Genomic DNA, 16318 nt, shown 5'->3' on the forward strand with positions numbered 1-16318 from the left:
CAAGCAAAACCAGATTGTCTGCATCTGGTTTTCAGGTTTATGACTGGAGACAGTTCCCTCAACCTACATGTGTTTTAGTCCCACTACCCATAATAGCTCATTCCAGCTACATGAAAATAGGGATCCTTCTCCAAAGAGCCTGTACTGCAGTTTTCTCTGAACATTCAATGATAAAAAAAATAAGGACCTTGATGGTCTATGCTAATTTTGTATAAAGGAATTTCCAAAGTGGCTAGCAGTGGAAAAACTGAGTTTTAATGCAAAAAAATTGAACTCAGACCCAAGTGTGATGATCCAAACATTTTGTCAACTAATGTCCATGATTTCTACAAGAGAAACACACAGAAATTGGCCCATGATATTGATTTTTAGAAGAAAAGAAGCAAGTAAGACATTCCATATACTTAGTGTTTTTATTTTCAGCAAAATAATTCTTTTCTCTTCAAGCAACTGGATCAAAATATCCATCCATAACACATTATCTTAAATGCAGAATTTGCTTCAGTGGCTTAGAAGATAACTTGAGGTCAATAGTTCAAGGGGGGAAGGAAAGTCTGTTTGGAAATTATTGCAGTATCATTGAGAGGGACAGGAAAGAAACGTCACAATACCAAAGAGAAGCCATACTGTTTCAGAATCTGAGGATATATTAACATCACAAAATGCATCACACTGCTGTAAATCCTGAGGCAGTACATACCCGCAGCATAGTACAGCTGAAGTGCTTTGCCTTTGTGTGACTGCAGCCATTGCTGTTTACCAATCTGAGCCAAATCCTGTTGAAGCAGCTCAAGTGTGTGCCTGGTGCCTCCTATAACTTCATCATCTGAGGTTCATGTGGGCAGAGCATTTATTTGTTGCATACATCCTACTGTAAGAGGTTAGGTATTCTATATTTTCATAATATATTTAATATTTCTAGTGCCTGGCATGCCCATTATATCTGCTGACTTTACTGATCCAAAATTTTCTTTTGTAGCTGCTGATCCTCTAGACCAAATAAATTATGTTAAAGACAGTCTGCACAACTCATCATCAGCAAAAAATAGTAGGCAAAATATGACTACAGAATTGTCTAACACTGGCAAAACATTCTACCCTCTTTTGGGTCTTTTTTCAGATTTTTTTTTTTTATGTGCAAGTCACCTCAGGAAACTGGAAGCCAAACTCCAAGAGCAATTGGTCAGTTCTGAACTAGAACAGAATTGCTGTACATTGATTACTAAGACAACATAAACAAAGATGACCAACTGTTTTCCACTGTTATTTATATTAGGCAATTAATATAAATAAGTAAAAAATAGTAAATAAATAATACATATTTAACTGATAGAAAATGAGTTTTGTACAAGGAGTCTGAAAGTTGACTATTACAGAGCGTAATTTTAAAAAGAAGGAAAATATCTCCTACTTTTTTTTTAATGTAGGGCAGATCCAGAAGGTCTAGCGCTGTTACATGAGTTCTGTTCTGCCTTCTGCACTATCAACATGTTGCTTTGAGTTTTAAGGTAAAAACCCTCATTATTGTTTACAGCGATGAAAAAGCACAGTCACTCTCAGAACCAGGGCTTACACAGCTTATACTTCCAACTAGCTTTTTTTAATTATTGTTATTACTTGTAAATAGTCTCAAAGAGGAATCCTTGTGTAGAAATGGGCATATGCAGCTCCATCTTAGTTGTATTTCTGTTAGTTTTCAAACTAGTGGAAAGACTGCTGTATATTAGGGGGGAGTCATCAGTTTTTCCCTTCCTACTGTTTCCCATTCACAAAGAGAAAAAACGCATCTACAGTTAGAGCAGCAATTTACAGTTTTGGTAAGTGTGTCAAGTCACATTTTTCCCTTCTCCAGAGACCACCGGTGCAATCCCCAAAGGTTTAGGGAGGCGGCTACAATACTTAATTGACAGAGACCAAGCAGCACTTGCAATTCAACAAAATGTGTCAACTCAGAAATATGTAGCTGAGCTCAAGAAAGACAGTCTTCTGTCCGTCTTCTGTTGGAGCATAATTATCCATTCAAGTAAGAGAAAAAGGACATTTAATAAACTCATGTAAATCGCAAAGATCGTGATGTTGATTACAGTACCCAGCTTCCTGCCAGAGAGGAGATGCAGGAGATGTTTGCAGTGACATTTCAGTACAGTCAGAAATCCACAGGGTCCAGGTTCTTCATTATCTAATTTTTATTATCATGAAGTGATTTGGCTCAAAGTCCAGTGTCAGTAATAATAACGTCAGCTCTTCAAAAACAAAAGTATTATCACTGTCCTGTGGTAGTGTCCTGTTGGAAAGGAAATGTCAAGGAAATGTCATATGTTGCTTTTCACTTACTTCGGCTACTGGAATGAAATTCCAAGGTCCTGAAAATGTGAAAACCTCTAAAATGGCAGTCCATTTCTCTGAACAGTCATTTTTCTTAAAGGGGCTCTCAGCAGATGATAAAATGACAGACTGAAACAGCATCAAACCTGGAGGGTAATTGTTTGGATGGCTCAGTCACTGTGCATTAGGAGCGCATTGGATGGTTTTGGGTTGGAGAGAGAGAGAAAAACTACCGATTGCTGAACTGCCTCTGCAATAGCTCTTCCTCATATATCCAACATTTTCTCTCCATTTCGTTCACTGCTGCGTTGTAGCTCACTACACAATCTTGATAGCTCAATAGTGAGTCAGAGCACTATAGTTCAGAATCCTACTCTTCCATAGATAACAGAGACCAGCTGGAGCTCACTTGGAAGATTAATAGAGGATACACCACTGAAAGTCACCTAATCAGGTCATACATCCTCTCATTAGGAAAAAGTTCCCACTTTAGAACCTTTAAGATCTTAGAAATAGCGATCACTTTTAAAAGAAAGAATGTAGCTTAAAGTGCATTCACACAGCAACAAAATTAAACAGAACAGTCCTGCTAAGGCAGTAATGTTGACAATGCAGCTAATAGATTTTTCCTCTCTTCAGAGGGCAAAATCTGGCAGGCCCTGAATAACAGCTGTATGGTTACAGTTCTTTTAACCATCACAGTATCAGGAACTACTTCTTTCCTGAGTTTTGTTACAGGTTTTTTTTCTGTTCTCTACCAAACATAAAACAGAACTTCAGTCAGCTCTCCTTGCTCTGAGAGCACTGGGATTCTGTGAGATTGAAGGGAGACTATATATATATATGTGTATATATGTATATATATATATAGCAGTCTAAGAGAAGACTTACTGATCATCCCTTTGTAAATGGACGAAATCTCAGTGCTAGCTCCTTTTTGTTCATTTCTTTAGAACATTACAGAGCATTACAAACCACCACAGGCCTTATGTCAGCAAGCCCACCAACTGGTGCAAACATCAGTGCAACAACTGGGATATCTAAAAGGTAGGAGAGAAAAGACATCATGGCACAGATGCCATCAACCATTCATGATGCACCAACAGAGCTCTTCAAAGCTGGCAAATGTGTGTGGCATGCAAGAACATTTGGAGGAGATAACTGTTGTGGCAAAAGTGATCCATGTCCTAGAGTAAGGAAAGAGGCTTCTTAGACATCATAGACCTCCTCTTCCATGGCACGATTGACCTCCCCATGAAGTTGGTGGAAGGTGTTGCGCCTCAGGATCTCCCAGCCACGGTGAGAACTAGTCCTGGATGTGCTCCGTGACAATGATAGAGAAGACAGCTCTTTCTTGTACAGGATGTTCCTATCGATTTCCATCTTTTCCAAACTTCTGTCACAATTATCCTTATCCTGAGCCTTGAATGCTTCTGTGTACCGCATCATCTTGTGTTTGTTGGGATCAACCCGGTCTTCTACTCTGTAGGAGGATTACAAAAACATAAACTGAATGAAGTAGGAATGTGCCAGCTTATTAAAAAAAATGTGCAGCCACAGGAAGCAGTCCTCTCCCAAAGATCTGCCTACAGACCCAGACATTCGAGAATCATCAGCACAAAAATAGGAAACTGATTTTAAGAACAATCCTTTTAGTTTTCTTTCCTTCTTTAATACATGTTCTTATGTAAGTGTCCCCACCTTCTCAGCTTCTATCACAGAGTTATGCCCTTGACTTCACCTCTGCTATTGGCTTCACTACCTTTATTGCTTCCTTGGTTTTCTGTTCCTTTAAACCATTTCCTAGCCATGATTTGCCCTTTCCATTTTGCCAACTGCAAGATATTGGCAGACCCAGTTCATCTGACTCCATTTCCAGATCTATTTCTTCTGTCTGCATATGCATGTATATTCATCTATTTCCTTCTTTGTTGTCTTTCCTCCTCTGATATATTCATCTATTTCCTTCTTTGTTGTCTTTCCTCCTCTGATATTCCATAGTTGTAAGCCTCAGGATGTCACTTAACTTTCTCCAAAATTTGGTTTATCTGCTCCACATCCACCAACCCTTCTCTGCGTTGCTTATATCTTGCTTTCTGAAATATTGTCCCACACTAAATACAATGAACATACATGTGATTTGACAGAACTAGATGACATCACCACTCTTCTACTGGCACCCAAATCAGAGTTGGTGCTGGGATGTTGCACTTGCAGAGCTGTATTCTGCATCTTGGACTAAATGTATTGCATACGGCTAACATCTTAAGTCTGCTTGTTCTGCCCAGAAAACTTGCAGGAAAAGCTTGCAAAAAATCTGCAAGCCTTGTTTCTCTGCTGAAGCTTGCAGAAAGTCCTACTTCATAGAGCAACCGCTCCCCCTTCTGGCTTTATTAGCAGAAGATGAAGCAATGAGAAAAGACGCAACTCCAAACACGACTTATTCTTTTCTCACCCTGGTATAAATGTTGAAAATTAGAAATAGTGAGGAATCTTGTGCTATCTAGACTACAGTCAGTTTGTTTATTATTTCAGGAAAGCCTGGGTCTAAGACTTTGCCACCTGATGCAGTCTTCGCAAAGCACAATACAATTACTTGGCTCACACAAGAAAGCAAGCTTCTATATTTGAATCATTTCAAGTTGGTTGCTGCTGACAGCCTCATGGATTGTTTCTGCCTCTGCCATTCCACACATCCAATGGATAGGGACAATCAACCAACCACAAAGGTGTGAAGAAGCTCCTTATAGTGATACTCACTATACTTAATAGTGATACTCATAGTGATACTACTTATAGTGATACTCACTATAAGGAGCTTGAAAGAAAAATTCAGGCCTTATAACCATGCAGTTTCTGGGATCTGTCTCCTGGAACTACTAGATAAGAAAGCATCAACTGATTTCACAAGGACTTGCTTTGTGAGAGCAACAACACTGGTCCACCACAGACATAAACCAGACAATGATCTGTATTCTAGAAAGAAAGGACACCAAACACTCTTCCCTAGGTGACTGAAATGGCTCCTTGTTCTCATCCATACACTGAATACTTTCATACACACCCCAGAAGAGAACTCACCTGAGATACCATCGGTCCCCTAGCCCATAGTCCCGACCACAGATTCCAGAGCGAGGCCAGAGACACCGTGGCAGTTTCCGCTCAAGCATGACAGTAGTAGCAACAACCTTTACAATAAAAAATAAGGAAAGAGGTCAAATGAATGAAAAAAAAAACCCCTCTTTTAAAAATGATTAGCTTCACTGCTACTGATCAGGTCCATAGGTACTGAGGGAAAAACATGGAGTCAATACCCTGTTTCTTATAGGGCAATTCACTATTTTGATCCTAACTGTGCCACAATTTGAGGAAGCAGTGGTAGTTTTAAAACATTGTTAAACATCTTCCCCTTTATACCTGGTGGTAAGGAGTAGAGTAATCAATTTACAAGCTAGAGAAGGGACACTACTTACGTCAGTATCATAGCCTTGATTGAAACTGAGGGTCCATTCACCATCATCAAAATCTACTATCCTAGCCACACAGTTGCAACTAACCATTTGACTTATTGTTTTCTCTCAAAAAAATACTGGGAAGTGGGTTTCCTGCTGAGCAGCTAAATAACTGATCTGGTTCAATGCAGGAAAAGGCAGCACAAGCCTTCTGACCAAGAGAGGCAGGTCAACCTCTCTTAATGAATCTAAAGACACAATTGACCTATTTGTAACTGTTGCTCTGCATTTTATCTCTTTGGAGTCAATCTCTGTAATTATTATTTAACTATCAATTACACAGGAATACGATGTGTAAGATGGGCAGCTTTAATTCTATTTAACAAGATAATTCTATTTAAGAATTTCCATGATTAAGAAACAAACAGCTATGGAGACACAGGATGAACAAGAAAGGCTGGACAGTCTTCTAGCTGCTATTTGAAATAAGACAGGGATATCAGTACAGCAAAGGTATCCTGGAAGGCAGTTTCAGAAGGGAAAAGCTGCAGAGGAGTAGTCCTATACTGAGACATTTCAGACCGATAGAAAGGATGAAAGAAATTTGGGGGCTAATGCACAGAGGCAGTAAAACAGAATTAAAAGGACATGGCTTACTGTATTAGCCGATAAGAAATGGCCTAGAAAGGGCTTTAAAGTACATCCTTTAGTGCAGGGAGGGTGGAGTAAGGAATTGGATTATCTAGTGCATATTCCTTGGACAACCTTTCCCCCCTCTTTATTCAGAAAGAATCCCTACCATGTAACCTAGGTTACCTGGGCTCTCCAGAGCTCATCCCGTTCATGGGCCACTCTCCAGTGGGTGTCACCCATCATGGCAATAAGCAAGTTGAGCATAAGGAGGGTGGCAATGATGGCAAAGGCAAAGTATACCACGCTGTACATAAAGGGCAGGTCCACATCATAGTTTGCAGGGCCATCAATGATAGTGAGGAACAACTCAAAGGTGGTGAACAAGGACATGGGATAGTTGTAGAACTGGCCAAGGTTTTCAGGGTTCTCGGTCTGAAAGATGATGTAGAAAGCTAGAGGAGAGCAATGGGGAAAAAAGATAAAGATAGTTTAACAGGGGGAATCATGTTCCAAGAGCAGCAATAAGGTCCTACAAGAGATGTTGACAACACAAGAAGACCTAGGAAGGCACTGCACATACTATGCTAGTGCAGTACTCAGCATAACAAGACCAAATTCCTGACTAGGGTCACTGGTTACCATTATAAAACAACTCAGAATTACTTTGATTAGCTATCTGTGTTAAAAAAAATCAAAAAAATCAAAATAGCAATCTTTTCTTGTCATATTCTTCATGGATAGAATAGTTACATATGCTAATGTCATTTTTCAAAGACAAATATAATAAATGCAGTATGCTTTTAAACTTTGACTTACATGTATTGGCATTATCTGTATTGTCCTAACTTTTATTATCCCAGAAAGAGCAAGAGTTGATAACCAAATCTATCAGAACAGAAATCAATGCTGGGAAAGACCCGTGCTAAAAGAAATAGAAACTGTACATCATCACCACCTTTGCCAACTGAGAGGGCAACCTGAGAGCACACCAAACCTACTGCACTTGATTCAAACCAGAGGAGCTGGCAGAGATAATATAATCCAATTTTCCTTTTGTAGACTCACCTGATGCAAAGCCCAGTATCACCACAGCCATGAGCCAGCAAAAGCGCATGAGATCACCAAATATCATCTGTAGAGCAAAGACAGTACCACTGTAAGGTCCAACTGTCCCACCAAGCCACTATGCAACCCCATTTAAACCATTTTCCAGATTCTGAGATCATAGGTGGATGAAAGGAAGCTTCTGCATTTTATGCATTCCTCCACTTCCTTCACTAGAGAGAGAATGTGAAAGTCCCAAACCCTTCATGCAGACAAGAACTTGACCCTTTTCCATTAACTTAACTCTTGAGGGAGAAAGAGTATTCTTTGAAGTCTCCCTATCTGGAAAGTGGTGTCAGGATGCATGTAACAAGCCTGAGTTTGTTTCTTATACCTTCTGGATCATGATGGTAAAGGGTCCGAGCATCTGGAAGCCTCGTGCGAAGTACATGACATTGCACCATCCTAACACCAGGGCAAAGGACATGGGCACCACCTCACCAGTCATGCTAGTGAGACGCATCACCATGGTTACCAGAATCATGCAAGCATATGTGATACTGCAAACGAAAAAGAGACAGTGAATGAAGTTCAGTAAAGAAATCTTACCCTCCTTTATATTTTTTTTCTAAAAATTCCAAGATAGACACACACAGTCATCAGTCCCATAGGTAGAGGAGAGTTACTTAGAGACTTATCAGTGTGCTCAACTCTGCTGCCCACTTGCCTGGCTTCTTACACACCATTTGAGTCAGTAAGAGAAAGACATCAAGAAAAGGAATAGTCTAAAAGAATAGAGAAGGTGATTCATCTGGCAAAAGACGGAAGAGGCAATAATGAGAGAAAATGTATATATTAGACTTAACAGACGGTATACTTACATAATTATGTGGAAAGGGCCTCCCAAGATTGTTTGTCCAAAGTATTTCGCTGCTCCGACTCTAAGGATATCTGGGATCTAAGAGAGACACCCTATTGATTTTAGGATTCAGATGGAGTTCATTATAATATTAATTATACTGGTAACCCCAATAGTCACACAGTCTTGGGGTAAGCCATATCTGCTTCATTTGCTTGTTTACAGTTTGTGTATTATGTCTTACTTAAAAATAGAGTGATTGAGTCAGGTTGGCCACTCTGGACAAGGCAGAGATTGCTCTTTTTTGGAAAACATGAGAATGCTCAGGCAGGTTGAGAGACTTTGGGATGAGGCAGAGATGTTGCAGCACAGAGCTGTAAGCTTGAAGTTCCTGTAGACTACTGAGAAGAAAAGGGAGTGGACAAACAGCCCAGCCTCACAAATGACAAAAAAGACCTTCTTAGGGACCAGAGGAGTATGCTATAATTCAAATTCATTGTGTAAGTTGTAGTGTAGTCCCAGAGTCCTGACCAAACACCTGTCCTTCTGGAGCACATAAAGGGAGAGAGGGAGCTGTATACCAGCCCTATTTTATTTCAGATCTCTCTGACTTTGTCATTTGAGTTTTTCCTATTTAAAAAGTTCAGGCTTACAGTTCATATTATAATAAAATCAAGCGTGTGTGTGTCTGCTTTAATATAAAGAAATTCTGCTCTTTTCGAGAGAGCGTTCATGGTAAGGAGAACACTCAGATAGGTCCACCTCAGAATTCTGGTTGAGCAAGGGTCCTGCCATAGGTCCATACAGTCACTGATCTCCAGTTAAAGATCAATTTTCCTTTGTACATACAGAGATCACTTCACCGAGCACCCCTAAATAGATGAATACAGAAGGTCTCTAAGAATCTCACACAATTGCTGGGGTTCAGCTGGAACCACAGATGATCCTAAAGGGAACTGTGGTATTACTCTGCAGATAGTATTTGATAATGGGACCAGTCCTTCTAACTGTTTCTTCGGCGTCTGGAATCTTACTGGTAAAATATCGCAATCTCTGTTTCACCTAAAAGATGCTGTTGCCAGTGCCAGTTGCCATAGGTGGATATTGAAGCACTGGATATTTTGAAGCAATGGATATTCAGCAAACAACCCCTACCAAGCCCTAAACACAGACTAGTATTTGTCCAGTAAGTCAGACCTGTCTTGAATAAACTCAAGACTGTATAGCTCACTGTTTCTCTTACCTCAAGGATCAAAATTACTACAGCTCCAATAACTGTGATCAGCTCCCCCACCAGCCTCAGCTCATCCTCATATGTCAAATATGATTCCTGAAAGAAAAAAAGGAGTCAAAGGAAATTTAAAAAAAAAAAAGGATAGGGGGAAAAGAAGGCCTGCTGTTAGTGTAAGAAACATGCCAAAGCCTGAAGAGGCTACAGAAACCAGCCCAGCCTGAGCACAGAGAACAGCAGAGAACAGAGCATACCCAGGGTTCCTCACTGACCAAGGTGGGGAGAGAAAAAGAGGATAGCTGCAATAACCGGAGGTTGGAAAATATTTGAACTTTCCAGTTGAGCAGCTTAGATTAGAATTACCCAGTTCTGCCTATGGGGCCATGACTTCTACAGACACAGTACCTGCAGCATTTTCTGGATATAGATAGTATTGTCTCTACTGCTTGTTTTGTTGTCTGTTCGGGGTTTCAGTGGACGGTAGATGCAGCACATAGTGAAGCAGACCATGTAGAGCACATAAAATAAAGCCAGGAAACAGAAGTAGGGCCGTCCATACATATTCCACTTCAAGCTCACCAGTTCCTTCACAGGTGTTAGGTCTAAGATCTGGCGGGCCTGCAGAAGATAGAAAAGAGAGAAAAAAAATGAGTTATTTACCATAAGGGAAATCTCTAAGCATCATTCTCACTGTTTCCTGGGAGAACATTAGAAAACTCTTCTCACCTATAGTCTTCAGCATTAAGAAGCTGAATTTATTATGCAAAAATGAGAATGCTCAAATCAGTCTGGATTAGCTCAGGTTGCCCATAAAGAGCATCAGAAAAAAGTAGGAAAAAATACCCTGCAGTGAATGGCTTTTGAGTACAAGTGGGAAGTACAAGAGAAGCATGTTAGATACTGGAATAAGTTTGTTTTCTCTGTAGGCCTGGATACATATAAACATTTGAGCTGTGATTTAGGTCCATTAATGTAAATCTATGAGGTTGCATTGCAGGAAAGAAAAGGTATTTTATGAATGAACTCATTATTTTTTTACAAGGCTATCTACAAAATATATGATATGTATATAGTAGGGATTGGCTTACGTTGTCGGAAGGTTTATAAACCCTGTGAACCTCGGGGATTCCAATCTGTACAAAACTACTCTACTTCATGATTTGTTTTTTACTGTAATTGGAATCCATTTTGAAGAATATTTTGTGTTAAGTAAGACAACACAATGCACTTTATAGCAGTCAGATATTCCCCTCTGTGCATAATATATGCCATTATTAAAACAGAATTGAAAATAAGATAATTTGAATTCTATTTCCAGCTGCGAAACAAGGCTGCTGAGCAGCCTTATGGAATTCACTTACCTTTTTTTTTCCTTCAAAATTCAAGTTCTGCCTTTATACATCTAAATTAACAGTGACTTCAACAGCTATTTCTATCAAGTTCAGTCAACTTCAGTAGCAATTGTGGAAATTCTTCATTTTTTGGAAACATATCTAAAGGTCCTTTACATCATTAGCCCTCTTTGAAAAACTGATTCTTTTATTACCTCAGCTTAGCAGGCAACTAAGAGAACTTTGGAAAGATTTCCAGAGTTGCTTGGTTTCCATCTGAAGGCAGCAACTTAATGGTATAGTCTAGATTTTCAAGTTTTCTCCGTTCAACTATGATAACGATAAAAAATGCAGTATACCTGCAGTGAGAATACTATGAGAAGATCCAAGCTCTTCCAATTTACTTCCTCTAAATTATTTATATCAGGTGCAAAGTTTTGGTCCTTCTGTTTAAAATCTCAATGGTCCAGCTCAAGTGTATCTAGACCATATACATTTCCAGGAATAAACAGAAACTTCAGCAAGCATCTTGCATATGAAGAAATAGCACATTAGAAATTGCATACATTAAGGCTGTGTTATGTAAAAGATGTGCATACATGCATATATGCATATATACTGCATATCTCAAGAATTATATACAAACAAAAAGCTTCTTCAAAAAAGTTAAGACCATAGTTTTAGAAATGACAGAGAGGGTCTTTAAAAAGAGAGATCAGTGGAGTTGTGAGCATGGGAGGAAAACAATTCTCTCCCATCATACACTTGCTTTTAAAAAACATGAGGAATCCAGGAATGTTTTTAAGTGTCCTCATGGTTGGGTTAATTTACATATATGTACATAAAAGACAAAGAAAATCCATGGAGATGTTTTGAAAACAATAATTCAACATTTATCTCTCTGTAAATCTAAGGATTTGTAGCTAGAATGATTCCGATTACAACTATAAAATATGGAAAGATCAACACCACTCTGTTGTTTTTAATTATGTTTCCTAGGACAAGATGAAATTGTGGCTAGATTGGTAAGGCTTTATCACTCTTCCCAGAAGCAGTATGCACATATTTTCTTTAAATAAAACATGTCACTGGCTGCAATATAAAGACAAAATATTTGCAGAGAAAAAGTTTTCTGTTTTGAGGAAAAATCTCATCTGTACTCTTCTTGAGGGAGTACTAATCAATGTGATCATACCATGTGTTTGGAAAGATAACTAATTACACATTAGGAATGTATGCAAATCATGTGAAAGTTGTACTTTTTGGCCTGGATTTGCCCCCTCGAATTGTAGTGTACAGAGTTAAACTTAATGCAGCTATTCTCAGCTTGTTTTAAGTTTAAAAACTGCAGCTTCTGTTTCAAGACCTAAAGCTCAGCTTGCATGCCCGAAAGTTTGTTTTTACATCTCTATCAACCCGTATAATAAATGTCATTACATCTTCTTACCAATTTTCATTCAAATATGTCCTTAGACCATCACTACTACAAACAACACAACCACAGAACTTTAGGCAACTAGATGACGTACCTGAAGTAATGATGTGATTATCCTAAGCTTTCCTTCTTTGTAGGTAATATGGCCCTGCAGATGGTCCTTCAGATCACCCGCAGCTCCCCATCAACATGTGAAACTGAGGGTATCTATACCTGTATTTAAGCACCTCCGTTGGTGACAAAAATGAGATGGGATAAATCTTGGCCAAGTGCATTTCTTTAGCTTAATTTGTCCAGTGTGGACATACGATATTTTGTGCAAAAAAATAACCACTTCCAAGCCCACTCAAAACTAGATGCACTGCTTAGTAAACCACTCTGTGAAGAAAGAATGAACCACATGGGAAAAATATTAGTTTTAGTATGCACTGTACTGTTGGGAGGCATTCACCACTGTAGTGACAAGAACACTATGAGGACATGAATAAAATGGAAGGGAGAATAAAAGGGTCTTTTCATATTGAGTTCTTTTGAAAACTTTGGACCATGATTCCCTAGTGGCCACAAACCACACAGAGTTCCATGAAGAGGACATAAGTAACATAGAAGTGACAAATACTATGTTCAAAGTAGATGAATGATACTGACTCAAGTTATCGGTGGCTGCCAAGATCTAGAGTTATTGAAGATCTAGATCTCTACTTTAGAATCAAATAGATTACCTTAAGGTACTTTCAAAGCCACATTTTCTTTTCGTTCAGTTATGAACATTGTTCTGTTAAAGCGGAAGTAAAACAAAGATATTTTGCCTATCTGAGCCTGCAAGTCCAGAAAGCCCAGCCCGGAGTCTTTTGATGCTCTTCTGTAGCAGATTAGGGTCCATTCCTAATCTGGAAGATAATTAAGTTACCTATAGCCTTCAGTCTTTGCTAGAAGATTGACAGAGGATAAGTAGGCTAAGTAGGACCAACAGGGTGTACTTTACACCTTGCTTATGAATTTCACCCACATAATTAAATTCTTCTAGACATATTTCCTAGTGTACTGCTTAGTGGACCATTGCAAGGAGCAAGAAGGGGAAGTGAGTCAGAGTGGCATAAGTGGGTTACTTTAAATGACAACTTATTGCTCTCTAGATGTTTTCTTTCCTTTGCTATGTTGCCCTGTTTCCTCTAAGTTGCCAAAGATGGACTGAGCACTTTGCAAGGAATATGTATGTTTCAGCAAATGGGCATGACTCTAAGAGAACTCTTGAATGGCCTAAGAAATATCCAGAAGGATCAGAAGAAAGTGAGAGAGAATGAATCTAGCTAGAGTAATCTAGCCTGTTTACTTTTCATTTTCAAAGGGGTGAAAGTAAGTTTGAACGCTTACTATAGTCTTCCTGTAGCTTAGCTCCCTTCTATTTCTTTCATGTTTTCTCCAGTTAAGTGGTAAAGGGTTAGAAACTATGCCTTAGTATCTATTTGTGTTTGCATTCTCTAAGGAGGATGCAAGGGGAACCTGCTACTAATTTGGTGCCTAAAGACACTACTCTAGTTGTTTACAAGATTGAGGCGTTACGTTAGAGTACAATGAGGTAGCACATAACATTCTTCCAGAGGAGAGAGCAAACATTTTGGGTCAAAGGTATATCAAATGCAAAAAAGAATTACTAGTTACGGATGCAAAAATGCGATTATTTATATTTTAATGGTGCTCTGGAAAATAAAGAAGTCATCATATATTAATGGTGTTTGGGGACACCTTACCCTCTGAAATTAGGGATCTTGGATCTGCATGAACTATATGGTTTGGGAAAAGACAAAGGGATAACATTTTTCTTTCTTTTAGCACTATGGTTTAGCATTCCAGACGACTTCTAAGGTTGCTCTACTGCTATCTAGCTTAGAATTTCTGAATACACTGTCTGCCTTACAGAGATGTTATGAGAGTTAATCAGTATCACAGTTATAGAAACCTATTTACTAGTGCTCCTCTAAAGCTACTTGTTATTTATATCTTTGAGTCTGGAGAGAGAGAACCTTTTGCTGAATCGCACAAAGCCATTTCCTGTAGCTTGCTAATGCTAAGTTCCTTCTACTGTCTGCAAGCTTCATATCTCTAGATAAACTGTTATGAAAGCATCAGATACAGCCATATCATTAAAAAGCTGCTACATTTCATGTGTTCCCTGCAGCACTTGGCACAAAGTCCACTGTCTATAATAACCACTGTCTGCACAGAGAAAGCATTTGGCGCCCACAGTACCTCTCTCTTCTTGGTTGAGACAATGAGCTCAAGGAAGGACTGATCTTCAGCCCAGGAGTCAATCTCTGTGAGATCATAGAGCACAGTGGTCAGGGGGCCAAAGGACCAGAGATTGTACTTCCGCTTCTGCATAAGGTATTGAAACATCTGAGGAGAAAGGAAAGGAGTTGAGGAGATCAGAAACTATCCATTACATATTCATTCTCATTGCAATGCAGTAACATTAAAAATCCTTCTCTACATAACATTTCCCTTGAATTTCTTGGTTGTTGTTGCAGTTCTCACATCTTTCAGGACCTGCTTCTCTACAATAATGATGAACAGTTCTTTCACTTACAAAAAAGACACTAGATATTCTCAAAATGTATAATTTCAACACCTTTTTCTTAACATGCCTGATCTTATCACTTTTAAACAAGATAATACACAAAATAGAGCAATCTTTAGGGGTGAATATTTGTTTTATTTGTTCCGCATATATTTCAGATACACATTATCAAGAGTACAGACAGGAACTGTTACTCTGGAGGAGACTGATGATCCATAAAGTCCAGCATCTTGTCTCTGGCAGTGAACAAACAACAGTAGTGCAATGGGGCCTTAATCACCTGCAATTATATCTTCCAGCCAGTTAAGCATAAGTATGAAATTTTATATTAAAAATTGAGTCCTTGTTTATGTTGTTTTTGAAGAACTTTTCTGTGTGTCATATTTCAGGTAATAACACCTAGATAGCAGAGACAACTTTTAAAAAAATGACTTGGGGTAGATCTTCCTGTCAACACTTATACAATGCAAATGTTTCAAAAACTGGGTGAAAAGATATGTTCTTTTCAAGCACTAGTTCCTCTCATTAGGATTAAGAATTTTTTTATACAAATTTTCTGGTCTTACATGAGACTTCCAGCAGAAAAAGGAAGGACTTGTTATGCATCTTCTACCCACCAATAGTGTGCCAAAACTCCCCTGATCTAGGTGAGATATACTTTAAGTTCTCCATTTCTGAATACCTCTCCCTGTATGGAAGCAACTGTGTCACACATAAACTCACCACAGTATTGCCCTCAACTCCAGCCAGTTTGAATGGAGTAAGACCTTCATTGTTCGGAATCAGTTCAAGTGATCCTGATCCCTGTTTGCTCCTGTCATAGGAAAGTATCAGGCTGTACATATGGCAGGCAAATGTCTTGTTAGGCTGTAGAACCAGGATGTGAAGAACAGTGTTACCTGTGGAGGAAGCAGTACAGGTAAAATATATGGAATAGCCCAACCCTGTGGAAGGAAAGTAATTATTACTTAACAATACTAATAAGTTTCTACTTGACTGATGCCATTAACAATGGCTTTCATTTTCCTCACATCTCTCACCCAACAGCTGTTTATAATGAGAGAAAAATATGTGCTTGCACAGATAATAGAGTCTGATTTGAAGTGTCCAGCTCTGCTGTATGCAATTCACTGGGTCCCACAGCACGTACCCAAATAATCTTGAGCTCTAATGTCAGCTCCATTTTCAATGAGCAACCGTACAATCTCCTCATTTCCCACACAGGCAGCAAATGATAAAACGTGTTCTCCTGCAAAAAAAGGAGCAGGGGCGAACAAGGGGATGACATTAATGACCTAGCAGGCATGGGAGGTTGGATCACTTAACTGGAAAGCTATCCATACCAGGAAAGGAAGAGTTACTTCAGGTAATCTGTAAAGCTCCCGACCCCCAACTCCTAGTCCTACTCAGAAAGGTAGGACAAGCTCACA

At 39.1% G+C, this 16318-nt stretch overlaps 1 protein-coding gene across 8 annotated transcripts in view; it reads right to left on the minus strand.

The window, feature by feature from the left end:
* Positions 1-420: 420 nt before the first annotated feature.
* Positions 421-16318, minus strand: part of TRPV6 (transient receptor potential cation channel subfamily V member 6) — a 29936-nt gene continuing 14038 nt past the window's right edge. For 5 of the 8 annotated variants that reach the window (XM_068956329.1, XM_068956294.1, XM_068956324.1 and 2 more), the window contains 10 exons: positions 15612-15787; positions 14561-14707; positions 9950-10162; positions 9557-9643; positions 8336-8412; positions 7849-8014; positions 7476-7542; positions 6594-6862; positions 5407-5513; positions 1134-3808 (listed from right to left, as the gene is read on the minus strand). In XM_068956329.1, coding sequence (XP_068812430.1) covers positions 3535-3808; positions 5407-5513; positions 6594-6862; positions 7476-7542; positions 7849-8014; positions 8336-8412; positions 9557-9643; positions 9950-10162; positions 14561-14707; positions 15612-15787 — 1583 coding nt within the window. In that variant the 3' untranslated portion in view covers positions 1134-3534. Of the gene's footprint in view, positions 3809-5406; positions 5514-6593; positions 6863-7475; positions 7543-7848; positions 8015-8335; positions 8413-9556; positions 9644-9949; positions 10163-14560; positions 14708-15611; positions 15788-16038; positions 16138-16318 lie in introns of all 8 variants that reach the window. The other 3 variants (XM_068956337.1, XM_068956314.1, XM_009678088.2) reach the window with 2 other exon arrangements.

This window comes from Struthio camelus, chromosome 1, assembly GCF_040807025.1.
Source record: "Struthio camelus isolate bStrCam1 chromosome 1, bStrCam1.hap1, whole genome shotgun sequence".
NCBI classification, from domain to species: domain Eukaryota; kingdom Metazoa; phylum Chordata; class Aves; order Struthioniformes; family Struthionidae; genus Struthio; species Struthio camelus.